At 51.9% G+C, this 27176-nt stretch overlaps 1 protein-coding gene across 1 annotated transcript in view; it reads left to right on the top strand.

The window, feature by feature from the left end:
• The window catches only part of RASSF5 (Ras association domain family member 5), a 62305-nt gene that overhangs the window by 3122 nt on the left and 32007 nt on the right, over positions 1 to 27176 (top strand). Inside the window, exon 2 of the mRNA XM_037496148.2 lies at positions 20663 to 20784. Coding sequence (XP_037352045.1) covers positions 20663 to 20784 — 122 coding nt within the window. The remainder of the gene's footprint in view (positions 1 to 20662; positions 20785 to 27176) is intronic.

The raw sequence follows: 27176 nt of genomic DNA, 5'->3' as shown, positions 1-27176 counted from the left end.
TTCTCTTTACTGCTTTCAGTATTCCCAAAATGTCATGAGATAGTCAACACTTTATTATAAAGTGAGTGTGTGTTAGATGATCTTGCCTAACAGTAGGCTAACGGAAGCGTGTGAGCGCATTGAAGGTGGGCGAGGCTAAGCCGGGATGTTCAGGACACGAAGTGTAGCAAATGCATTTTTGACTTATGATATTTTCAGCTTATGATGGCTTTATCAGGACATACCCCTTCTGTCAGCTGAGGGAGAAGTCTAGGAATGGCTGATAAAAGTGGTGGTTTGTCTGCACATTAAATCTCCTTGCCCCTGGAGACAGGCAGGAGGACAGCGGCAGTGCATGGCATCTGTCAGCAGGAGGCTGACACGGGGTGGGGGCTGTGTGGGCAAAGTGGGCTTTTAGTAAGGGAAGGTTTAGAAAACTGTCTTCCCACTGTTTGCCTGCCTTGTTCATGACTATTCCTTCTAACTTAAGCGCATCCTTCTTCGAGTCCTGGAACTGAGCTGCGATTAATGCTTGCCTGGCCCGAAGGAAAGATCAGACTTCATATAAACTTCCAGGAGTAAAAAGAGAGGAGAAGGAGAAGGTGACAAATGAGTGTGTGTGCAGTGGTGAGAATCCTCTCTCCAGCATGCCAAAAGGCAATGGCACCTGCAAACAACCATGGAAGCTCACCTTTGTTCTCAGGAATTCCCTCCCCATCAGGGACCCTTCCTTCTGTAGCAGGTACTTAGAGTTGACCTTCACCTTTCCTCTTGTTTTGGTGGTGATGTCAGCCATTGTGGACCGGGGAATGGTCTGCAAAGTGGGAAACCTAATTCCAACTCCACCCGGGGGGAGGGTGGACCGACTTTGCTGGTAGAGGTGTCTAAACTGGGGACAGCCCAGGAAGGCAGGCTGCTCAGAGCTAGGGGGTGTCAGGTGGTTGGGGTTGTAAGGCTGAGAGGGAGACCTTGGGCTGCCACGCTCAGGTCCCCTCCTGTGATAGGCCTGATGGCGTGAGTGAGCGGCACTGGGCCCGGAACCGTTGAGGATGGGCTGGGGACCAGCGAGTGAGGCTGGTGTCTCATAGGGGCCCTGTCTTCCCACTGTTTGCCTGCCTTGTCCGTGACTATTCCCTCTAACTTAAGCGCACCCTTCTTCAAGTCCTGGAACTGAGCTGCGATTAATGCTTGACTGGCAGTCTCTGCAGCATCAGAGCCTGAGCTTTGCCTGGCTCCCTGCATGGACAGAAGCCCAGTGGATGACCACGGGGTCTTGCAGGACCAGGCCGAGTCTTGAGTTCTCTGTAGAAGAGGTTCCTGGGACACTGATGGTGAGACTCTGTGTAGAAGACCCGGGGACCATGGCTTTTGGGGGGACTGCGTATCCAGTACTCCAGCCATACTACAGTATTTTCCAAGTATTTCCAAGTATTTTCATTGATGTAAGCATGTGTTCAGCTTTGGGGGATTAGGAAAATCAGGCACTGAAAGGTGGCAACCCCTCCCCTGGCTCTAATTGGGGTCTTCTTGGGAGAGTCCTGGTGGTGAGAAAGAGAAAAAGAGGGGGGCGGGGCGGAGAGAGAGAGAGAGAGAGAACAGAGGAAGGACTTGGAATGATTTGAGAGAGGCCTTCTGAGGTCCCCAAACTGTATCCTCTCCTCCCTGCTTCCTGTCTTCTCCAAAGATGAAAGCGAAAGGAATAATGTGGGCTACACCACTCCCCCCTGCCCCCGCCACTCATCAGAGCTTGAAATTTTCTGATTATGGAGTGAGGGGGATTGAATCCCAGGTACAGTCAAAATGATTAATGCCACTTGTCTGCCAGCCTAATTAGACTTGGTAATGAACGTGTGTGTTCTCCTGCTGATCCCACACTTTATTAGGGGAAGTGGATTGACATCTCCCCTCACCACTGAGATGGGTCTGGCCTCCTCTTTCTTCCTCCCAAGTTTACCAGTAAGTCAGCCAGTGCCAAGCCCAGCAGGCAGGCCTGAGTGATGGGAAGAGACAACCCGGCCCAGCCCCACAGGCCTGCTGACTGGCGAGCCGAGTCTCCTGTCTCTGCTCGAAGTGTGCCTGGGGCGGCCAGGCCCAGCCAGCTCTCAGAACAGCACAGGCAGAATTCTTCATAGGTCAATGGTGTCTTTTTTTTAAAGAACCCAGTGTTTTCATGCTTGCTGCCACATCCATTCTCAGAATCGCTTCATGAGGTCAGAGTCGAGGAGACTTCTGGTGAGGAGGGATTGCCCAGCCTCTCAGGTTGGCCAAGCCTGACTGGCCCTGGTGGCCTTGGGCCACCTCAGGCTGTCCCATCTTCCCACCTTAGGCTGTACCCAGCACCTGTGTCAGAGGCAGCCCTAGGAGGGAGGTGACGGGGGGAGCCCGCTTCTGCTCCCTGGGGGCTTTCCTGCAGAGCCCTGATTCCCCACCCACACCCCTCACTCCTGTCTCCACTGAGCTGCTCGCCACTCTTGCCCTGCTTAGGACACAATTAAAGTCGGTGAGGAAGCTGTAAATACATCTCTGGCTCATCGGAGGCCCTTCCTGTTCCCATTCCTCAGAGGACAGGTGAGCATTTTTGGAGGGTGAGAATTTGTGGGTGTGTGAAGCACGCAGACAGACATTCCCGCCCCCACCCGGAGCCATGGCCTCCTCACGGTGCTGACAGGTCCGCCTCTGCTTTCCACCTCTCCCAAAGGCCCCTGACTCCACTAGGCCTGCCACCCCCGGCGGGGCTCGCCCTGGCTAGGTCAGGAAGTGCGGCCTGCGATCCAGGAGGCAGCCGTGGCCAGGAGATGGCTGAGCCACTCATCACTTTCATTTTTTTCCCAAGGGTTTTGGCAGCTTCTCTCCACATGTACAAGGGCTGGGTCTCAGGTTTGGGAGCTGAGCCAGGGTTTAGGTTTTGGGGAAAGAGCTTAGAGGCCAAGGTGGTGATGTCAGACAGGCAGAAGATTCTATTCCCTGGGGGCACTGGCTTAAGCGGAATATAATAGGTGCTGGGGGTCATTAGAGGGAGTCCCGCCCTGAAGTCAAGACTTGACTGGGGCCTGGGGAGGTAATTTTGGGATATTTTCTAGAGGACCCCACACACTGCTGAGGAGGCACAGGTAGAGCCTGCTGCTGTTGGGGGTGGAGGGGTGGAGGGGGCTCACAGCTCTCCATGGTGTGGTCTTTGGCCAACATGGCTATTGACGGACACAGGGCCTGTTCTAGCCTGCCTGTGGCTCCTGGCATAGAGAACTTTCTTCAGAGATGCACCCACAGGAAAGCTGGGATATTTGGTTCTTTGTTCTTGAATAAGGAGGGCAGTGGTCACGGTAGCAGGGCCTGCATCTCTTTAACCCTCCCCCTACCCACCACCCTGGCCCACTGAGCACAGGGGAAAGGTGGGAGCTGACACAGTGCTGAGGGCTGGTGAGAAGAGTGGGGTTTTAAAGTCCAGCTGTTTATTCTGGGTGGGGACACATGGCCTGGTGGCCAGGGACGCCACTGGCTGTGACCTGGCAGCTGGCTCGTGCCACCCCTCCGTGGAGGGCCTGCATAGCTGCCTGCTCCCTGTGTCTTGAACAAACACTTGCAACCCAGACATCTGCAGTGGCTGTCGACTAGGCTGCTTAGAACATGAAAACTTGGTTCACACGGGCTTTTAAGAAATCAGACCACAGGGTCACAGGCTTAAAAGAAAAGTGATATTCTTTTGCTGGCTTTTTTTTAATCCTTTGATATTTCGTGTCCCCCGGATGCTGGATCTGGGTATGAATTATTATGGCGTTTGCTGAAGATAGAAATCGAGGTCCTGTAGCCTGCTAGGATGGAAATGTTCACATGAGATCAGAAGAGTTGAGGATGGCCAAGGAATTGTGGGAGCAGAGAAGGCTTTTATCTCAGAAATGACTTGGCTGCATCGAGAGCATTTCTTGTGCACGGGCTCTGGTGAGCCCTGCAGAGCCCCTGCTGGGGTCAGGGGCATGGCTGGCTGAGTCATGGCTGTCTCAGAGGTGAAGAAATATAGCTTGTGGGGAGTTAAACCTTTGATTTGTCTAAAGTTATCCATATCATGAATAGCAAAACCAGCGCCAGAGCCCACAGAGTGATTCTTCCAAGTGAACACCACTGAATGTGCGAGTTAGTTGAGTTTCCTCTGTCATCTGCTTCCCTTCTGCCATGCTGAAATGTCAAAATGTCAAAAAACTTGGGTACAGAATAAAAAGGTGAGCCAAGGGTGGGTGGACCACATGCAAGTTAGAGAATCATAGGGGCCTAGATAATTGAGAGTTGGGGGTACTTAGTCTGTTTTTAGTGTTTGACTTATACATGCGTTTTCAGCATGTTTAAATCATCAGGTCTTTAAACAAAAGGTGAAGTTTTTCTAAATCCCAACATTAAAGAAACCCACTGCTACCCCACTGCACTGGTGGTTGGTGTGCAGAGAGGGGTGGGCATTAATTATGGGTAGGAGAGCTTTGCCTGCCCATGCTTCCTCCTTGCAGTGGCCCTAGGTCAGAGCTCACGACACCGGGCTGATTAGCAACCAAAGTGAAATGAACAGGCTGAGTCTCAGAAGGGATTGTGGATGGTGAATAAACGCTGCATAGGATCAGGAAGAAACTGAAAGACTATTCTCTCAGGGATCGTTTCTGTAGTTCATGACTAGAACATTAACTGAGATTTGCACAGTGGGCCTCTAGCTCTAATTCCAGGCAGTGATGGGGTCCCGTGGGAAATAGCAGATCACAGGAGAGCCCCCCACTCCCACCGACTCTGACTCTCTATCTCCAGGTCAGTCTCACATTTGAGTGTCATTGTTTACTTTCTTTGCTGACTTAGCGGAAGCGGCTTCTTCCATTCAAATTGATTGGAGGTTCTATGGCCTGCTGAAACAATTATGTCCTTTCTGCAAGCAAAGAAAGTATTAAAAAAAAAAAATCAAAAAAAGCTCAGCAATGCCTTTCTATTCAAATGGAAAAACAGATTCCAGCTGTAATTTGAGTTTTGAGAAAAAAGGTGGGGTATATAGTACCACAATGTCTATTCTAAGTGAGGAATGTTTTTAGAGGCAAACTGGAGCTGCCTTTCTATGAAGAGAGAATGTCAAGGTGAGGATATTTTGTAATATTTTGTAACCCCAGCATGTAAGAGAGTGAAGGCTATTTCTTCAAATTAGGTTGGGCCTTGATGGGGCGCCCCCTTCAGCAGGAGGTCATTGGTTCCACGCTTAGATGTCGAGGCTAGGGGAGGCCATCACCGGCATCCCCCACCTTCATAGTGTTCCTCTTAGACCATCCCTAGCACAGAAAATCTCTCCTGTTTTCAAAGGGTCAGGAGTAAAAGTTCTAGAGCCATCTACAGGCCCGACTCCAGTCTCTGCAGTTCTAGTTCTTTCCCACTGGCTGTTAAAGAGCAGCTCTGTGATGAGGGGAAAGCAGTGGCTGGTGTCCTAGAGCCCAACTGGGGTGTTCTGGGAGGGGAGTTTCCCCCATTACACGTGACTTTTAAAAATTCCTCCAACTCAAGTAGTTCTCTTCCCTGGTGTTGGGGAGCAGGGTGCCTCCTTGCCAGTGCTCAGCAGGGGTTCCCAGTGATCCCACATGCAGAGAGCAGTGGCAGTGGGGCGGCACCTTAACTTGACCCTGGCTTGATGGTCCCACACGTGACGTCAGAACCCAGACCGCAGAGGGTGCTCTCCTAGTGCAGCGCTTGCTGGGGAGACTGGGGGCCACAAAAAAGGCCACGAGCACCCAGTTCCCCTGAGGAAGCATTAGGGAGAAGATCCAGGGCCAGGCCTGAGGACGGTGGCATGTAGGGCACTTCTGTATTAAATAAATGACTTATAAACAATGTGCGTTTACTGTAAAGCTTGCAAATGAGTATTTATTGGCATTGCACCAAGCACTGGTGATTGGTGTGTAGAGAAGGGTGGCATAAAGTGCGGGTAGGAACTCTTTGCCTGTCCCGTGATTCCTCCTTGCCATGGCCCAAGGTCAGAGCTCACAACATTAGTAGTCGTCATTACTATTGAGGGGTGATCTAAAATGGGGTCTCCTGCCAGATTTTCCATGAGTAAAGCAAGACATAGGACAACCTCTCTGGGGACCAGAGTACATTCTACCAGGACTTCCTACTCTACGTGGGCCTGTGGGTACGGCCTTTGGCATAGGACGCCCTTCAGCATCCTTCAGTGACCTGGGGGGAAATTGCAGCACAGAGGAAGGAAGTGGGGTTGGCAGTTGGGACAGCCGCAGAGCTCACCTCTGACCCCTCGAGTGTGGACTTTCCTGGGCCGCACAACAGGTGCCCAGGACACAGATGTGTGAGCACATGGTCCCTGCATGCTGCTTCCTTTATTCAAACAGCAAATGTGCCTGCACATTTGCACCTGAAACCGGCCCCACAGCACCTCTGGGAGGTTGGGAGCCGCGGGTCTGCTGGATGGCTTCGCTGCTTGTCTTGGCCGGGCCACGGGCCTCTGGGAACTTCTCCATGGGGATGTGTTTGCTTCTGGGGGTCAGAGCTGAGGGGGTACTCTATGAGCACCACTATCAGGCCAGAGGACAGTCCTGCCTTTTTATAAGAGACCATGCTTTTCTTCTTTCTTCTTCTTCCTCCTTTGGCCTGTTCCTCTCCTCTGCTCAGGTGTCTGTCTCGGGTGCATGGTCTGACCCGCTTAATGCAACATGGTCTCTTTATGGGTCTGGCCACAGCCGGGGCAGCTCTTGCCTATCCTGAGCTTAGCCAGAGGATGTGAATCAGCCCGTTGTCCCCCAGGATCCTCTCCAGTTGGTGAAGCGTTATTAATCCGCCATCCCCAAAGAAATCCATTAACGAGCTCTGGGCCCTGCACACCGTGTGAGGTAACCCCTCGCTTCTGTCGTCTGTTGAAACTTTGGAGACATTGATTTTCAGACTCACAGGCGCTGCTGAGAAGTGAGGCTCCGGCGGGCTCTTTCTGCAGCCTGCTTGGTGGGGGCATTTTTATCTTATCAAGCTAAAAGCCCCAGGAATAGAAAGTTTTCCAGTGGGGGAGGTGGAGGGGAGAGGACCTCGGCTGAGCAGGAGAAGGCACTCAGGGCCGCGCGGCGAGGCCCAGGTGCCTGGGCTTCCTTGGAAAGAGCGGCCAGATGGGCTGATTTGAGCAAAGCCCCAGGTCACAGCTGGCTCTCCCCGGGCCAGTGACACCCCCACTTATCACTCCATCCCGACGCCAGGCCTAGAAGGAAGCTATTGATTTCCTCAGCAGGATGACAGAGGGCAGGAGCGAAGAGGCATCCACGGCCTGCTTCCGCACGGTCGGGGCCAGGCTCCAGCGGCTCTTCTGCCGGCTCCCTAAGAGCCGCTCCGGCTCAGAGAAGCTCCAGGCCCTGCAGAGGGTCCGCTCTGAGGTCCCCCCGTTGGCTCAAGGTAGGTCCAGCTGCTTCAAATGGGGGCCTCCGGGGGTGATTGGGTTCCAAGGCCAGGCCTGGTAGCCTTTCCCATGGCGATGGGTGAGGGCACCTCTGGCAGCCTGGTGTATAGGGCTGCACTCGCCACAACCCTGTGACACCCCCCTCCCCCGAGACCAGGCCTGGGTGGCATGGCCCTGCCAGGTTGAGGTGGACCAGCCAGACCTGACAGGCTGTGGTCAGTCCATTTCCTATGTTGGTCTTGGGTTTTCATTGCCTTTCAGGGCCCAGAGGCCCCCTCAATCCTGGCCCCTGGGCAGGTGGACTAGGGCACCTTGGCAGCACCATTTTCCATTCTGCCCATCCTGTGCCTCTGAGGGGTGTCAGACCTTCCTGGGTCAACTTGTGAGGTCCTGGAAACAGTGAAGTTTCCGAGACAAAGGCTTCTCACCTTCATCGTCAGTGGGGGTACACACAGGCCCCCAACATGCAGGCTGTGCTGGGCTGGAGGCTGCAGGGCAGAATACAGCTGGGCAGGGGCCCCGGTGACCAGGCGGGGCTTCCCTCCTGAGCACTGCTCAGGGTGAGTCCTTGACGGATCACAGGGTAGTGTGGGGCAAGAGAAAGATGTGAAGCAGTGACAGTAACAATCCAGATTTTCGTAGAATTGTAGATCACCTACTCTCCTTTTTCAAAGAAAGGAAATGGAGATCCACAAAAGCCCTGTTGGTGGCAGCACGAGAGCCAGTCCCTGGCGCCTGCCTTCCAGCCTGATGGTTCTTTCTGCTGCTTCATACTCTCGACAATATCTTAGATTTCTGCAAGTGCAGGTCTCCTAAAGAGTCAGCAATTCTGGTGTTTTGTTCTTGGTACCATTTATTTCCTCCAGATCCCTCTCTGGTGGAAGTGAGAAAGGGGTCATTCTGATTCACAAATGGCCTTTCTGTCGGGACCGGTGTCCACAGCCATGCCGGGAGCCCCTCGCCCAGATCCCCTCAACTCGCCGACCTTCAGCTGCTCCTCTTTGCCAGCCTGGTCTTTGGTGCACATAAGCTTCCCTTGGGGTCCCTGCCCCATGTCTCCATGTGCACACGTGCCCAAGAATAAGTGGGCATTGAAATGGGTCGTGACACTAAGTCTTAGGGATGGAACTAAACCAAAAAGTCATCTCTGGGCTGAGTTTTAGAAAGCAGAGTTCAAAAGACAATATGAGCTTGATCATGAAAAATATAATCTTTTTTCCGATCAAGGTTTAACCTCTTGAGATGTGAGCATTTTGTTCATTACCAACCTCCTCTTGGAGACAAATATTCTTCAGCCAACCTGAATAATTTATCCTCATCAATAGCCTAGTACGTGCTGTGGCCTCACTGAGAAGGCCCTGGATGCGGAGTTCCTTGATTTGAATGTCCACTATGTCTCCATGGTCATCGTCCCCTCCCTTTAAATTTAACAGATCATTTCCTTGCTCCTTTGTTATTCAGCCCAAGGAATTACAGGTTTAATAAAATCAATCAGGCCTGGAGTGGCAGCACCAAGGTCAGGGCAGCGACTCCATTGTTGTTAGCGCGTATTAGCGTGAACTTAATTGATTGGAAGATGACAGAAGATGGGGTGCTCAGAGATGACGGGGCCATAGGCTGTGGACTGTGGACTTTTGGACTAGCCAATCTTACTTGTAGGGCTGGTGAGCACTTGTAGTGTGGCAGTTAGGCAAATGGGCTGAGAGTCAGGCCAACCAGAGTCTGGATCTTGGGTACCTGACTGCAGGGCCTTCCTCCTACAGATTAACATTCCCGAGTCTGGCCTTCCCCACCACATAACAGGGAAACCCAGGGCCTCCCTGGCAGCACAAGGGGTTAAGTATAGCACTATGAAGCTGTCTGCAGCCTCTGTAGCATGAGTTTGATCCCAAGCTGGCCAGGGAGCTACCCACATAGTGCAGCAGACCTCTCCTGTCTCGCCCGCTGCTCCCCTCAGCAGTGTATTTCAGTCAGTCTGACTGTTCTGTTCCCCACTCTGTCTCTGGTGAATCCTCTCACCCCCTGCACCTCTGGCCTGTGTTCCAGTTCTTGTATGCATAAATAAATAAATCTAAAAAAAAAAAAAAAAAAAAACAGGGAAACCCAACCCAAGCTGGACTCATGTGGATTAAGCATGACACTGGCTGCAAAGCAGTCAACATGGTGCTTGTCACACAATGACCCCTGGTTGGCGACTATTGTTTTGTGCTCCCAGAAAGACCTTAACGAGTTCTCCTCACAGGTCGTGGTGCAGGCCCCTGAGACAGTGTGCACTTCCACCAGAGCCGGGCCCAGATCTCAAAGAAAGAGGAAGGGTTTGAAGGCTGCCATGGCAGATGAGGAGGGGCACACAGTTTTTAAACAGATTCTCTGGAAAAATTCCTATCGTTGAGTTTACCACACTACTTTATTAACAGGCCAGGCTAGATTAGCCCAGCGGGCACCATTAGGTGCTAAGCAAGCATGTTGCCAAGGAGCAAGTCATATATTAACTTAAAAGGCTGCTGGTGTCAGTGGGAAGTGGGCCTGGGTCTCTCCAGAAGTCTGTGGGGTTCCCAGCTACAGGGACACAGCTGTAAAGAAGCCTTTGTGCGTCTCCCAAAGAGACGTCATCTGTTTACTTTTTTTCTCACCACAAAAAGTCTCCTTTCACCTGGTTGCTTGGCATTTGGCTGGTGATAGGAGCTTTGAATAAGTGACATCAAAGCAGCTGTGGAAAAACCAGTTGGGTACAGCAAACTGGCTGTCCCATAAGGACTGAACCTGCCAGCTCCTGGCCTCCCATGACCTCTGGCTCTGACCGGCATACCTGTGCCCAAGCACCAAGCGTGCCTGCATGTTGCCCTCCGTCTCTGCTTCACCTGCTGCCCACAGGCCACAGTGCCCAGCAGCACAGCTTGCGGGCCTTGGGGACTGTGAGCTACTACCAAAAATACACTCAAGGGTAGCAAGTCTAGGCTGCCCTTTACCCCCTTTCAGAGTTTGGGGAAAGGGCAACCTAGCCTTTTGTTTGAAAAAAAAAACAAAAGTAAGTCCTCCCTGGTGGACTAAGGGCTAAGTCTTCACTATTACCACTGTGGCCTGAGTTCGAGCCCCAGCCAGGGAGCACATGGCGCAGCAGACCTCTCCTGTCTCGCCCGCTGCTCCCCTCAGCAGTGTATTTCAGTAGATCTGCCTGTTCTGCTCCCTACTCTGTCTCTAGTGAATCCTCTCATCCACCCTCACCCCCCCGCACCTCTGGCCTACACCCCAGTTCTTGTGTGCATAAGGAAATTTAAAAAAAAAAAAAAACTTAAAAAAAAAAGCAAGATACCAAAAAACACTTCCAGCTCCTCATTCCACTTTTGCCCCTCACAACCAGAACCCACGCATCCTGTCTCTTAGCTGCCCAAGTTCTTCGTGTCTTTTCAGGGGCCCAGGGACAGTGGAGAGTGCTCTGTGCTGGGGGGAAGGGCCGGGGAATCCCTGCTTTCTCTCTCTTACACCCAGAGCATAGTGACACGTGCCTCCAGAAGGGGAGGCCTCTTGAGGGGCCTGAGCCCAGAGGCAGCTGGCAGCTCTCTGCTGCCTTGGACACCATGGGCCACCTGCTGGTCTTGAATTCCCTTAAACCCAACTGTTGACAATGTTTTAAAATACATTTTTTGCTCTGGCCATAGGGTTTATTTTTTCCTATGGTAGATAGGTTACATCTATATTGAAACATGTGTGTATCTGAAGCGTACATACATACATATTCCTTTTGTACACTTGTTCCTATTGTAGAAAATCTGCATAAAACTAGCTATTTGCTGGAACGGTGCTTGACTTAGTGGGCTCTATAGAAATGCGTTGGATGAATATATGGACACAGAAATAAAATATTGACCAGTCACTAAACTACAGAAAGATTGGAGACATGACTATAGTTGCATACAAAGATCTAACCCTCTCTGGGTCTCTCCGAAAAGGTGTGTCCTGAAGAACATGCCCACTTAGTTGCCCCGGCTGCCCCTCTTCAGCTGCCTCTATGGCCACCCCTTAAACACAACCTGGGGCTCTTGGAAGCTGGTGTCAGCGGATTCAGATGACAATCCCCTCACACACTTGCATGGGAGGAATAAGGTCCATTAGACTTGCCCACTCTGAGACCCCACCTCATGTCATTTATGTGTTTCCACAATGGATGGCTTCTTGCCATAACTGAGCGAGGCGGATGCTGGGACATGTCCAGGGCCCGAGACTCCATCTTCCCCATCCCCACCTACATGTCACAGCAGAGGAGCCTCACTATACAGGGACCACATAGCCTCACTGGGAAACATAATACAAAAAGAATATGCCAAAGGGCCTCCCTGGTGGCTCAAGGGGTCAAGCACAGCACTATGAAGCTATCCGCAGCCACTACAGCACGAGTTCGATCCTGGCCAGGGAGCTACCCACATGGCGCAGCAGACCTCTCCTGGCTCCCCTGCTGCTCCCCTCAGCAGTGTATTTCAGTAGATTTGCCTGTTCTGCTCCCTCTTCTGTCTCTGGTGAATCGTCTCACCCCACTGCACCTCTGGCCTGTACCCCAGTTCTTATATGCATAAATAAATACATCTTTATAAAATTGCTAAGAAATTTTCAATCAACTAAAATATGAAGTAACATAAAAAACGAAATACTTGCTGTAATGCTGTTGTAAAAAGACCGAATCAATTTAAAAATAAAGTTAATATTAGACAAGTAGGGGGGTTATGGTGAAAACAGGATGTAAATGTTAGAGACGCTGGCCTGTAGATAGAGTAAGACAGGGCGGGGGTGGGGGGTTGGGGCAGAAGAGCCAGGCGAGGCAGTTAATACTACTTAGAGTTGAAGCATGAGTCGTTAAAAATGACTCAACCCTATTAAATTTGTGTATAGTTTTAAACATAGATACACATGCACTCGGGGAGGGTGGGGTAGGGGAGGCGCCCTTCAGGGTAAAGCCCCCCCAGAGTGAAGTGGTGGGGGACAGACTGTGAGGAAGGTGACGTGGGCCCAGGGCCGTCCCGCCTGGCGCTCCCGGCTTCCTGCATCGCTGCCTGAACTTGTTGTGTACTGTCCTGCCCTCTTTCCCCACCTACACCTCCCCAAACACCCCAGCCCTGCCTCGCACCTTCCTTTTCTTGGGGCTTTCAGGCGAGGGGTGTGTGGTTGTGCTGCAGGATGATTAATGGACTGGTGCAGGAGGCACACCCACCCACACCCACCCACGCTGGGCAGGCCTGGGCTTCTGAAGGGGCCGCCCTGCGCCTGGTGTTTGTCAGGCTGACCTGGTGCATTGGGGAGAGGATGCAGGGACATACCCAGCACACCAGGAGACAGGACAGGAGCCAGGCTTAGGGAACCAGCAATTGAATCCTGGGAACAAGTCCTTGGCCCCTGCTCAGGACCTCTTGCCCATCCCTTTGGTATCAAAGACTTGCATCTGTCACCCCCAACTGGTTCTGCCATGGGCAGAACCCATACGGCCATTCTGGGAGAGGTAGGGGACCAAGACCTTGGGGTGGCCTAGTGTCCTCAGTTCAACCAAGGCACCCTCGCACCCCACGCCCCACCCCCAGTGCCTGATGTGGGATCTGGCCTCCTATGAGTCGCCATCCCAGCCCTCTGCTTTATGTGGGAACTAAACATCAGATCCAGACTTGGCCTGTTCAGGCGCATCCCCCTTGGCGCTTCACTGAGACCACAGCCCCTGCACGTCCAGGGCCCACCCCACCTGCCCCAGGGGGGAGCAATCCCTGCCCCAAAGTGGGGAGCTGGCCTCCTGACTGCCCCTCTACCATCACAGGGACCCTTCTAGCAGCTTCCTGGTGCATTCTGTGGGGTGAGGGGAGCAGTCCAGTGCCTTCAGGCCTTATGGGCTGAGGAGGGGTCATTAACTGCCCCCAGGGAGTGGCCTGGTTTCTGAAACAAAGAACCATAATCCAGGGTCTCAAGAGCTCTGGGCTTCAGGCTCCTTCCTGGAAACAGCTACAGGTGTCTCGTGGGCCTGACCCCAAGAGTGGGGAGTTTCCATCCCCTTTCTGCCAGCCTTACTAGGAGGTTTGCCAGGAGTATGAAAAATGTATAGACGGTGTTGATTTTGAGGGCCATGCCCAACTTCCAAGTCTGATGAGTCAGTCTTGCCTCCCAATCTGCAACCTGACCATCCTCATCCTCTCCTTTCCCTGCTTTGCTCCTTTGGGCCCACCCAGGCCAGGCTTTCGAGGGGTGGACAGGTGGGAGGAGCTCAGTGGAGCAGGACAGTTGCAGGATTCTTTCTACCTTAATGCTTTGAAAGAAGACCCCAAATTGCGAGTTTCCTGACTGGCATCATATGCTAAGTCAACAGGAAGCCGGGTGTTGAAAATCACAGCTATCTTTATTGAGCACCTACTGTGTGCAAGCACTGTCAGAGGCTCTATGGACATTCTCTCTAATTTTGGCAGCAAATCTTCCATTTTTCAGGAAATTCAGGCTGAATAAATGCGGTAATTTATTGAAGTGAAGTGAACTAAACAACCAGAAGCTGGGCTGAGGTTCAAACCCTGATCTGTGTGATTCTGGAGGGCAGATGCTGTCTGCTCCCTGTGTGCGTCCTCAAAGGCCTCTGTCTGACCTGCTTCAGGCTTGAAGCAGGGTGCCTTGGGTGTCTGACAGGCAGCTGCTGAGGGGTGCACTTTGAGGTGTCTGCAGCAGCTGGGCTGGGAGCCGATATCCGTGTAGTGGTTTTGCCGCCGTCTGCATCTCCCCGCATGGGGCAGCTGCTCTGTTCTAGTGTCCTGAGGAGCAGAGATGCAGAGATTGGCCTTTTTGAGTGGAGTGTGGGGGCTCTGAGTTCCCAGATCCTGAAGCAAGCCTAATAAAGATGCCCCTGGAGAGCTTACCCTGTGTGCGGGAACCACAGCTCCTGCCCCAGTGGTTCTGTTTCCCAGACGTGGCATCCCAGACATGCAGGGCCATGGTGGGGAACCAGCGAGCCGGCAGGCAGAGCAGCTGGTTCTGAGGCTGATGTGAGCTGTCAACTGGTGCTTCCTGGCATGACGTGGAGATCCTGAAGAGGGTGGCATCCGCTGGTACCTGCGAGGGCAGAGGAAAAAGGAATCTTACTCAAATCCTGTTGACTCATACTCTTCTGGTCTTGGGTCACCCTAACCCCCACCCCCAGTGAAGGCTGCAAGGAAGGCAGGGTGGGGGGCCGGGAACCAGTGGAGGAGCAGCTCTGAGGAGTGGTTTCCAGAACACAGGGCTATGGAGCAGGCAGGACGGACTGCACTCAGCTCCCCACGCACCAGCTGTGAGGTCTCGATAAGTCTCCAGGCCTCTGCAAGCCTCAGCTGCCTTATCCTCTAAAATAGGAGCAGCACAAAGAATCTGGCTCCTGTGTCTACAGGAGCCTGAGCACAGATGCTAGAGCAGCTTTATTCATAATTATGAAAACTTGGAAGCCACCAAGATGTCCTTCCCTAGGGTGAGTGGAAACATTAAAAAAATAAAAGAGAGCAAGAGCTATCAAGTGATGAAAAGATGCAAGAACCTTAAACACATGTGACTACAGTAGAGTACTGACATGAAAAGGCCATGATTCCAACTATGTGACATTCTAGAAGAGGGAAACCTATGGAGACAGTAAAAGGACCGGTGGGTGCCAGGGATCGAGGGGAGAGAGGGGTGGATGGGCACAGATTTTTAGGGCAGTGAAACGATGCTGACACTATAATGGCAGCTACACATCACTATCTATTTGTCCAAACCCACTGTGTGCCCAGGGCCAGAGGGAGTCCTGGTGTAAATGGTGGACGTCAGGTGATGGACGTCCATGTAGGTTTATCAGTTGTAAGGAATAGTGGGAGATGTTAGTGAGGGGAGGCTATTCTGGGGTGCCCAGGTTGGGTGGGGGTATGGGGACTCTCTATTTCTCCTTAATTTTGCTGTGAACTTCTCTATAAAAGAAACTATTTTTAAAAGCAGGGTAGGAGTGCATATGGTAGGTGTGGGCCATGTGACGTCACTACGTAGTGTCTGCGTCATAGGTTGTGATCGCCCCAACTGCTATCATCACCATGCTTTTCCTTTGTTGCTTTCTTGTGGTATTTTCTTCCATTAGTAAAGAATATGTGCTTCTTATAAAAATTTAGAAATTATAAAGAAATGAAAAACAGTTGAAATGCCATCACTCAGAGTAAGCTTGTCATCTTCCTTCCAGAAGGTATACTATACAGGTAGGCATGTGTGTGTATTCTTATATAATTAGGTCCATAAAACACAACCTTTTTCTCTTTCTTTTTTTTTTAAGATTTATTTATTTATGCATACAAGAACTGGGGTACAGGCCAGAGGTGCAGGGGTGAGAGGATTCCGCAGAGACAGAGCGGGGAACAGAACAGGCAGATCTACTGAAGTACACTGCTGAGGGGAGCAGCGGGCGAGACAGGAGAGGTCTGCTGCACCATGTGGGTAGCTCCCTGGCTGGGGATGGAACTTGTGCTGCAGTGGCTGCGGATAAATTCATAGTCTGAGACTTATCCCCTTGTACCAACAGGGAGGCCCCCTTTTTCTCTTTCAATGTTATACTGTGGACATCTTTCCAAGGTAGTCAGTGTTAAACTACATCCTCATCTATAATGGTATTTTATCATGAAACATATCAGAACTGTAACTGGCCCTCTGCAGATGGACATTGGGTATTTCTAGCGTGTTGCTGTCACCAACAGCAGTGCAATGACCCTTTCAGTGAAGACGTAGCAGATATAAATAAATACACACTCAGCATGAACTCCTGCAGGAAACGGGTACCGCCAGTAATGCAAGGAGCTGCCCATTTACCCTCATGCTCTTTAACACTGGAAGTCAACAACTTGGCTAATGGTTTTATTTTCTGAAACTAAAGTCAGATTTTAGTGGAGGCTGGGTGGGGAGGCATTCAGGGCTCCTCATACCTGGCAACTCAGCAAGAAGCTGAGACCAGGGCCTCTTTTACTGAGACTGGGACTGCGGCATAATAAACAATCTGCTAGCACAGGCATTTCCATCCTGCGGGTTCACCGCCGCTGAAGTGGAAGAAGAGGTACTGCCTCTGGGCTGAGGTTGCCGAGGCCTCTGGACCTGACTCCCAACCCTGCTCGAGGTGGCCACTTGGGCCTTGGCCTTCAGGGACCATGCAAGCCAGGCGCCTGGTGGTGAAGGGAGACAGAAAGGTGGTCCTGGCCTCAGCTGGGCGCTGCCTGGTCTCCTTGCCCTGCCGCTGCTGCTCTTTGTCTCTGGAGTGGCGTCCATTAGAAAGCCCGCCTGCTTGGGTCTAAGGGTTCTGCATGCCAGGGTCTGTGTTTGGGGTTGAAAAATATGTTGAGATCCTAACCTGCAGCTCCTCAGAATGTGACCTTACTTGGAATAGGGTTGTTGTGGATGTGACCAGTTCAGGAGAGGCCATGCTAGACCAGGCGGGCTCCCTAGTCAGTAGGACTGGTGTCCTTGGAGGAGGACTGTGTGAAGACACAGACGCAGAAAGAGGCCTTGGGAAGGTGGGGAGAGGCTGCATGATGGAGCTCCGAGCCAAGGAGCCCCGCAGATCCCCAGCAAACAGTCAGAAGCCAGGGAGAAGCGAGGGGGCTTTGCTCCTCCGATTCCAGAGGGAGCGTGGTCCTGACAACTTGATTGCAGACATCTCACCTCCGACCTTGAAGACACCGCGTTGCCCTTTAAGCCCCCTGCTCCACTCTGCTGTGTTACAGGACCCAGGAAGCGGATTGAGCCTGGGCGTGAGGGGGGCCCTGGGAGCCCCTCCACCCTGGCTCGCGGCTCCCTCCTTGTGCCTTGGCACAGCTGGCCCCTTCTATGTCCTCAGGCTCCTCTTCCAAAACCTGGAAGCAGGTTTGCCTCAGACCATCCCCTGGGAATGCGTCAGGGCTGTCGCTGGAAGGGAGGGATGGAGTCGGGAAGGGCCCGTTCGATTTTATAGGTGACAATACCAGGGTCAAGAAGCTCCGGTTCTCCTCGAGAGACAGTGTTTAGAACCTAGGAATGTCATTCCCTAATCTTTTATGGCTTCTTGTTGGGGAATCTGCTTCTGTCTGTTTTGCAACATCAGCATTTCCTGCCTGGGATAAGGGAATATGAGTCAGCTGGATTCTAATCCCTTCTTGAAGCTCCCCAGAATCTCTGTGCCTGGAGGCAGCCCTGACCACAGCGGCCGGTGGTCTCTGTCCTCTCAGGGGGCTCCCCAGTCTGCTCTGTGCAGCCCACAACTTGCCTGAGCACCCAGGAATTCCCACTGATCCCCAGGAGTAGGAGGGCACAGGGCAGTCCTTGCACAAGGTGCTGAAGCTGCTGCCAAAGATGGGGGAACAGCCTGTGCGGGCAAGGCTGTCCCCTGGGACCCGGGTGGTCCTGCTCCACCCTGTCCTCATCTCTTTCCTTGTCCAGATTGAGCACTAGCTGAAGGCAGACGGAGGATCTGAGGGGCACTGCAGCCCCTGGAGGTGTGCCACCTTGAGGGAAGATGGCGGGTGGGGTCCAAGCAAGTTCCCAAGGAAGAGATCCAGCCCTGGGACTCTCACGGGTCTCCCCATACTGAGCACACCAGACCCACAGGCTGGGGGTGGCGGAGGGGGTCTTGCTTCTGTTTTTAGAGAAGGGCAGGGGGCTGCCTCTGACTTCATCTCTGCTGCCTGAAAGCCCTGGGCTTGGCATTTCCAGAGGCCAGGAAGAACCAAGATGCGCTTCAGTGGTTTTGCCACGGTCTGTGATTACACCCTGATGGAGAGTCATGGCATTCAGATGTGCTTTTTATAAAATCCTGAAACACTCCTCTTGGATTCTGCTCTTCTCTGGCTCTGTCCAACTCAGCGTCAGACCTGTAAAAAAATCTTTCTGAGGTTTTGGTGCTGTTTTCAGGGTGTGTGTGTGTGTGTGTGTGTGTGTGTGTGTGTGTGTGTGAGAGCAGAAAGAGATGGGACTTGAGTGAATCAGAGGCACAGAGACCCCTGTGTTGACAGTGCAAGGGTCTGTGAGGGGAGGCCAAGTGGGTCCTCCTCTCCCTCTCTGAGTTGGTGGCAGCTCTCACTGGCTTAGAGTTGGGAGAACTTCAGTTCTTCCTCCTCTTCCTTGTTTTGTTGTAGAGCAGCCCCGATATTGAACGGGTTGCCTGGCTGTGGGTCCTCACCTGCGCGCTTACAAGGGACTTATGAATACTCCACTACAGACACACAAAAGGTTAATAAAAGGTTTATTTACAAGGGAAAAGGAAATAAGGAAAATGTACAACTCAGGGAGAAAATAGGGAAATAAAGTCTTTAATGCGTCTTACCCGATCCACCAACCTAGAAACCCAAAGGCACTCTCAGAGCTGGCCGGACACTGCTAGCTGGTGGAGAGCCAAAATGGGGGACCCCCCCCACCAAAGCCCACGTGTCTGCCTTTATACCAACCTGGCTGCTTAACCCCACCTTCAGGTTCCAGCCACCTTCCCTTTGGTGGTGATGGGATTTGGAGTTCCCAGTGTCTTTGGCTTTGGCCTGGGGTGGGGGTGGAGTCCACAAAGCCTGTATGGAATTAGCTTTAGGACATCCTTTTCCCCCTAACAGTTTCTTGGCATCCCTGGAACATTCTTCGTGGCTCAGAGCAAAGCCAGAGTAGCATAGGTGTGGCCCGACCAGCGCCCAGAACAATACCTAGCTCTGTGCAGGCTCTGGCCACAGCACTGCCTTATCAGAGCCCTGGCATTCTGGGCACCATGGGCCAGGGAGACTGGGCCTGCACACCCCTGTGCCCATCCCACGCTGGGAGTGAGGATGTCCTATGCCAGAAATGCACGTGGCATTTGCAGGCCTGGGGTGCATACGCAGAAGTGGCGTGGCCCTGTGTGTCTGCGTGAGAGGACAGGCTTCCATGGAGGGGCCGGGAAGGCCTGCGGAAGGGAGGCCTGAAGGAAGGGCCTTGTGGACCTCGCCCTCAGGCTCGAGGGGATGAGCAGCAGCTTCTATGTCCTTGCTGGTGGTGGGACTGTCCCAAGGTAGTTGGCAGCTTTGGAACATTGAGTCAGAGGCTGCAGGGTTCCTTGTGTCCCCCATTTGCTGGGGCATGCCCCTGCAGACAAATGTACAAGGAATGTGGCCCGGGTGCTCATCTGTGGGGTGTGAGGGAAGGGGGCAGCTAGCATGCTCCCCAAAAGAGTAGGATGAAGAGGAAACCCACCCACCCCCAAAACAGAGTGTGCTATGGCAGTTTTAAAGAGAGTCCAAACGTGCTGAATTTTTGAAGCTTGCTAGAAGGAAGAAAAAGAATGCCAGGACCCCTCATCAGTCCAAAGCGGTCCCCTCTCACCCAGATTATCCAAACATACCAGGCTACACTCAGGAGGCCTCCCTCCCACAGCCCTGCCTAGCCTTGGCCTCCTGCAAGACAAGATCCCTGGGCCAGCAGCCACCCCAGGGGGCCCTCTTGAAACCTCAGTTTTGCCTGCAGATTGATCCAACCAAACTCCCCTCACCCTCCAAATCTTGCTGCCTTCTGCCCCATCCAATTTCATCTCCCCTCTGCCAAGGAAGCTCCAGAGAAAGCCCCCGAGGTGGCAGGAGGCCCTAGCAGCCTCGGCCCTGCTCTGAGCTTTTGTGTCACTGGGCACCTACCTTTACCTTTCTGGCCTCAGCTTCCCCGGGCCTGAGCTGGTCCCCCAGCTTTTTAAGTCCTGCTTCCATGGAAGTGAACACTCTCTTTGAAACTTGCACCAGGGACGCTGTCCCGGGCAGTTTTGCTGGGTCAGAGCCAGCCCTCCTGCCAGGATGGGGCAGGGCAGAGGCAGGCCCCAGCCCTCCTGGGATGAGCCCTTTGTCTCCAGAAACACTTCCTGTTCAAGACCTCTTCTCCCGCCACGTGCACCAGGCCAGCCGCTATTACCACTTCAGTGCAGATTGGGAGAACTAGACCCAGAAAAGTTAAGTCCTTCCCCAAGGCTGGCTGGCCCCTAGTGCTTAGTGTGAACTAGTAGAAAGAGCCCCAGCTGGAGCCAGATCAATGGGCCTTGAGAAAGTCACAGAAGTCCCTAAGGCCCCAGTTGCCTGCCTGTAAAACGGCAATGGTAATGTTTGCAGGACACAGATAGCAGGCGCCAGCTGTTCACAGACGTGTTGCCTTTCACCATGGGTGGTGGTGCAGGTAGCCCCACTCTCGGTGCCCCCACCCTTGCTTCTGTCCTGCATGCTCTGCCCCGCTGGGGACAGAGAGTCTCCAGGTGTCTGGTTGGAAGTGGTCAGGATCCGGCCTGGTGCTAATCCCCCTGTGGTTCTTTCCCTCCAGACTGTAAATTCACCTGCCACCCGGAGTGCTGCCATCTGATCCAGCTGGACTGCAGTCAGCAGGGAGGCGTCTCCCGGGACAGACTTTCCCCAGAAAGCACCCTCACTTCACCCTCGGGCCAGGTAGGCAGCAGAGCTCGAGGGCCCGACAGGCTTGGCCTCTGCAGGGGCTGGGCTGCTCTCTCCCAGGAGTGCTGGTGGTCAGGAGGTGGGATGGGTACCTGTGAATGCTGGGGTCCTCTTGTGGACAGATGGGGTCCAGCTCCTGATTGTGTGAGTGGCTGTTTTCTCTCTGCCAGAGCACCTCTCTGACACCAGCCATAAGCCCCACATCTCCACTCCATTCTGACCCTGTGTGTACCCTCTCCTCCCGCCACTCAGATGTCAGTTCAAGTTCAGGTTGTCAGCTGTGCTCTGGACAGCTAGATCACAGTTCGGTGTGTTTGTTTGCTTTGGGTTTTTTGTTTGTTTGTTCTTAGGAGTAATGTGGCAGAAACAGGAATAAAGACCAAATACATGTTTCTCAATATAAATCGCCACATCACACTCCGCTTTCTATGGGACTGAGGTAATCCACAGACAACGACTCGAACTTGCGTGTAGCTACTCAGAAGCCCCCTGTAGCTCTTCCCTAGTGCAGAGCCTGCTTGAGGGGTCCAAACCAGAGGTGTGGGTATGGTGGGTTAGGGGTCCTGTGGAAAGCATCTGAAGGTCTCTGAGGCCTCAGAGTCCCAGGCAGTGCAGATGTGGAGCTGAGGTATCATAGCACACCATCCTGCCTGCCCATCAGTCAGGCCTGATCAACTTCAGAGGAGCTGAGCAAATGCTTTTTTCTTGTGTTAAAGGATCAGAAAATTGATGCCCAAAGTAGGTCATGGTTCTAGGTTTGCTGAAGACACTTGAGTGGGATGTGTCTGAACTTTGATGTCTAGGATTTGAAATATAAACAGAAGAGCATTTTTTGACTTTGATGTCTAGAATTTGAAATATAAACAGAAGAGCATTTTTTGATTCTTGCATTGAACAAAAGTTTATGAAGTATCCACTATGTGCTAAGCTCAGATTGAAAGTGGGGATAATAAATGATACTTCACAGTTCTTATCCTCAGAGGGCTTATATTCTGGAGGGGAAGACAGAATATAGTCAAATAGTATATACCGTGATGCATGATGCAAAAAAGCATGAATCAAAAGTTTTCAATACACAGCCAATTGTTTCTGTTAGGAGAAATCAGGGAAGACTTCCCAGAGGAGGTGACTTTGTTCTGAGCTTTAATGTATGAGTCAAAGTTTACTAGTCAAAAAACTAAGGAATGTTCCAGATCATCCATTTAGTCATTTAATAAATATGTTTTGAATGTTGACCATTCAACATTCAAATGCCAGGGACTTAGTGATGACGTAAACAGACGTGGCCCCTGCCCTCCCTGTGCTTGGAATAGAGTAGGGGAGCTAGACTTTAAACAAACAGACCCTGTAATTATGAGGATAAAGCTCAAGATGATGAAACAATACCGATGCTTAATTGAAGAGAAGTGGCCATAGCACACTTGATTAAGGACACTCAGTCACCTGAACTGCCCACAGGTGTTACCAGCCTCCCTGCCATCCCCCCTGCTTTTTATCCCCCTGGGAAAGCATCACTAGGAAGCAAATATAATGGCTGTTTTTTGAATAACAATATTAATGAATTATTTCTAAAATGTTTAAAAAATTGGCACATCCTCTTCACACTTCAGGACAGTGACTGCTATGTTACCTGAACATAACCTGGCCTCATGGGCAGAACTTGTCCCTAACTGGAACCCATCTATCCAGGTGAGGGGTTGGGGGAGCAGAGGAGACAATGTGACCCCCAAAGCCCTGGTGAAGGATGCAGAATTTTGCTGAAGGTGGAGAAGGGAGGTTTACAGAGCACACTGTACATCATTTCCAAAAAAAAAAAAAAAAAACCCAATGATTTCTTTTCCCATTTTTCTTTCCCATTTGGAAGTGCCCGAGTCTCTCTTCTTTCTGCTCCCCTTTACCCCCACCCTCCAATCCTACTTCCTGGACCTCCTCTTTGTGTCTCTGCTCCTTCCTCTGGAACAGACCTTCCCAGGACTCAGGAGGTGACTTGCCCCCTCCTCTCCAGGGAACAGTTTCTGGAGGTGCTTTTGACAGTCACAACTGGGGGTCACTACTAGCATCTTATTGGGTCTTGGCTACACTGCTTAACACCCTGCATTTTGCGGGCAAGATCCCACCCAAGGAATCCTGTGGCCAAATTAGGGTGGTGGAGAAGCCCTGCCCTAGGACAATCAAGCCAGCACTGAGCTTGGCAGGTAAAAGACCCCAGGCAAGGCCTTGTGTCTGCTGTGTACATTGTCTCACACTGAGCCTGTCAACAGAACAGGTGCTTCCAAGTCTGAGTATTTGGAAACAGTAACCCCCTTCCCTCTGTTGGGGAGAGGGCTCAGCCTTAGGACCTGGGGCAAGCCAAGCCAGGGCTGAGTCTAGAGCAGGGCCAGTGTGGAACACAGGGGCCTCAGAGAACCAGGGAAGGCGCCAGGAGTCCACTTGGGTGCAGAGCAGCCACAGCAGGCAGCGAGCCCGAGCGGGGTTTGCTCCGAGCTGCTGGCTGCTGTTTGCCTTGGACAGGCCAGGCACCGCTTGAGCACACTGGGCAGGACCCAGCCTTCTATCAATAAAACCTGGGCCCAGCTCCAAGCTTGCTCCCCTCTTCTAAAAAGATTGTTTGTTCTGATTTCCGCCTTGGCTTGATTTCTGTTAAATACCAGGATGGAGCTACCTTTCACCTTGACATTATCATCTGGGCTGAGCTAAGCCAATGTGCAAGGGCCCTTCTGGGGTCTTATTGTGGCAGGAACCTGGTCTGAGCACAGCTATTTCGGCCTCAGATGGCTATTAGGAGAGCTCGGCTCGGCAGCATTTCTCCTCATTGCTGTTAAATGAAAAGAAATTTATTGATTTTCCTCCACCCAGAGAGAACCACTGTACATTAACATTTTTATATCTCCTTCCTGTATGTTCATGCATTTTCAAAACATCGCTGAGATCATCCTTTAAGTGTTTGGCCTTAATCTTTGAAAAGCGGTAACCCCAAGGTTCTGGTTTGGAGCAGGAAGGGAGGTGCGGGTGGCTCAGAGCCCCATCAAGCAAAGAAACAGGCTGGCTGCCTGTGCCCTGGTCAACCACAGAGAGCAGATTCATGTGTGTTGGGAAAAACCCTAAGTACATGGGAGCTCTCTGACATCTTGGAGGTCTATGCCATCTAACTTTTCCCTCAGGCACCCCTAGTTGACTGAGTCACTCCCCTTGTTCAGGGTCAGCCTCTTTCCTAGAGAATATCTTCGCCATTGGCTGAGGACCACGAGCAGTTGCCCAAACAGCCCAAACACTTTTGTTACTTGGGAGCACGCCCCAAAGACTTACACTCCAGGTGTGGAAGAGGAGCAGTCACCATGTCACCCCTTTGATGAAAACCCTGAGGCTCTCCAGTGCCCCCAGGATGGAGTGAGACCTCTAGTGGTTTGGTTCACTCATTCTTGACCTTTGGGGAACCAGACCCCAAAAGGAAGTCTGCCCACACTGCTCATTCTCACCCTAAGGCACTGCAGCCCAGCGGCCCCTGCAGCTCTGCCCTCTGCCGTGGTGTCACATTTCATGGTGCAGATGACGAATAAAACCAAATGCGTTCTTCTGACCACTAAGTTACTTCCGGCTAGGGCTTGACTCTTCCTGTGTCCCACAGGCTTGGATTCCTTCCCCGCCTCTGGGTCTTCCAGAAGACAGGAACAGCATTCAGAAATCAGGCTCCCCGCCCCTGGTTGCAAAGTTGAGCCCCTCCCACAGCAGCTCCCAAACCTCACCCCATACTTTCCAGACATAGGATTCCAGTCATGTCCATGCTCTATCTCTGCCACTATTTACTTATATTTTTCTTAAAATAGATGTGTATTTATGTTAAACTTATGTTAAAGGAAAAGTTTTAAATCTTGAATCACTCTTTGATGTACTTATGATTTTTTCCTGACACGTTAATACTTAGTTTTTAAAATTAAAAGAAAAATATATGTCTAGGGCCTGCCTCAAACTTCTTCCACACATATTTATTGATCTAGGTACAGTTCTAAAACCTCTCAGAGGCCACCAGTGGGAAATGCTGCCCACAGAGCTGCGCTCTGGCTGTCTGGGGCCCACTGAGCACCTGAGGGGTGGTGGGAGATGGAGGGCCTCCCGGCTGCCTGTGCTGATACCAGGCCCTCTTCTGAAGGAGAGATGGCCCATCTGCACCAACAGGGAACAGCTCGAGGTGACAGCAAGTCGCCCAGCAGTGCACAGGGGACACTGCCATTGTGTGTGTGTAAGGGCAGAGCGAGGGTCTGCACCACACCCGGGCAACCCTTAGAAGGTGTTTCCTTGGAGGGGGCGAAGTCAAAAGGGCTAGAGCGAGAGCTGGAGTGAGACAACTCGCAGTTTTCCCTGTTTGTGTAAGTGCTGTTTGAATAACCAGTGCTTTCGTGGATTTCTACCTTAAATTTTTTTAAGACTTACTTTATTTACTTTGCATAGAAGAGCTGGGGTGCAGGCCAGAGGTGCAGGGGGTGAGAGAATTCACCAGAGACAGAGTGGGGAGCAGAACAGGCAAACTGACTGAAATACACTGCTGAGGGGAGCAGTGGGGAGACAGGAGAGGTCTGCTCCACCATGTGGGTTGCTCCTTGGCCAGCTGGGCATCGAACTCGAACTCGCAGTGGCTGGCAATAGCTTGATAGCACTGAGATTTAACCCCTGCACCACCAGGGAGTCCCCGCTACTGTAAGTTTTGTTAAAGGCTCTAGATATTTTCTTAAAGACTAAGCCCTGGCGGCAGAAGAGCCAGCTCTCATCCAGACTGTGTAAGCACCCAGGGCAAGCCTCCCCACTCTCCAGCCGCAGGTCTCTGCGCTGAGGTACAGGGGCGCAGTGTGCGGATGGCTGCAAGGCTCCTGTGAGGACACGCCTGGGAAGTGTGTGCCGACAAAGGGGCATCACCATCCCTCATCCCCCGACCCTGTCCCTGATGCCAGAGTTTTACTGCATTTGTATCAGGTCACCCCCATAACAAAAGTCCTCAGTGATTCTGGTGCCTTCAAAATCAATCTAAATTTGGATTAGCACATGAAACCCTTCATGGGATGACTCAGCCAAGCTCTGTAAAATACCAGAAAGATGGCTACCATCCTGGATATAAAACCAGGTGATGGCTTTGTGGTTTGGGCAGGTACTTTTTGCCGTAAGACAGGAGTAGTCCCTCCTTTCAGGCTCAAGTTATGGCTCCCCTCTGTCGGTGAAAAGACCAAGACCCTGCCCCACTTACCAAAGGGACCGATGGCTTCCCGTGCAAGCTCCCTCCCTGCCGCCTCTGCCTGTACCCCACCTGCAAGAATCACCTCCCTTAGCCTTGCAGCCATTCAGCTGTGGCTCCCTGGCGCCGAGAGCTGAGTTTCCTGGCTCCTGCTCTGTGCTTCCTCAGCGGTCACCTCACTGTCCCCCTACCTAGAGCTCCGCCTTTTCAGAACCCTCCAGAGGAGGAAGTCCCTGTGGTCAGGCTGGTCCTGTCCTCAGCCACGTGCTGAACCCAGAACCTCCACACGGCGGAGCTGGGGAGCAATAAGTAGCGAACCTGAGGGTGGGGCCTGTCCCTGCTCAGGGGCCCTGGGCTTCCTAACAAATGGTCTTAATACATACCAGCTCCTCTCAGGTTACCCCAGGTCCAGGACCTCTGAAATGTTCAGTAAACGTCTATCAAATTGAATTGTGATTAGCAATAGTAATTATTGTGATTAGCAATAATACTAGCTAACAGTGCTTGAGGTATGGCACGCTCTCAGTCTGTGTCTTAGACGTTGCTGGGAGAGGGGGTGTTGAAATCTGCAACCGTATTATGGATTTGCCACTCAACAATATCACGAAATAACCTTTTTTTGTTTTTAAAGATTTATTTATTTATTTACACAAGCACTGGGTATAGTCAGAAGCGCGTGAGGATGAAAGAATTCACCAGAGCAAGAGCAGAGAGCAGAACAGGCAGACTGACGAAATACACTGCTGAGGGGAGCAGTGGGCGTGGCAGGAGAGGTCTGCACACCATGTGGGACCCTCCCGGCAGCGGCAGCCGGGGATCCAACCAGCGCTGCAGAGGCTGCAGGCAGCTTGGCAACCCAGCGCTCAACCGCTGCACCATCGAGGAGGCCTGAAATAACCATTTTTATCCCTGGTAATAGTCTGTCCTTTGAAATCTGATATTAATAGAGCTACTTCAGCTCTCTTTTCATACACAGCATGGTATTTCTTTATCCTTTTACTCTTAGGATATCTGTGTCTCTGTATTTAAAGGTCATTTCTTGGCGACAGAAATTTTAAATCTAATTCGATAATCTCTGTTCCTTAATTGCATTATTTAGATCATTTGCATTTAATGTGATTACTCATATAATTCCATTTTAAGTTTATTATCTTGCTATTTGTTT

This window comes from Talpa occidentalis, unplaced genomic scaffold, assembly GCF_014898055.3.
Source record: "Talpa occidentalis isolate TD23 unplaced genomic scaffold, MPIMG_talOcc4v2.1 talOcc4.8, whole genome shotgun sequence".
Classification (NCBI taxonomy): domain Eukaryota; kingdom Metazoa; phylum Chordata; class Mammalia; order Eulipotyphla; family Talpidae; genus Talpa; species Talpa occidentalis.
This window is presented reverse-complemented; position numbering and strand designations above follow the sequence as displayed.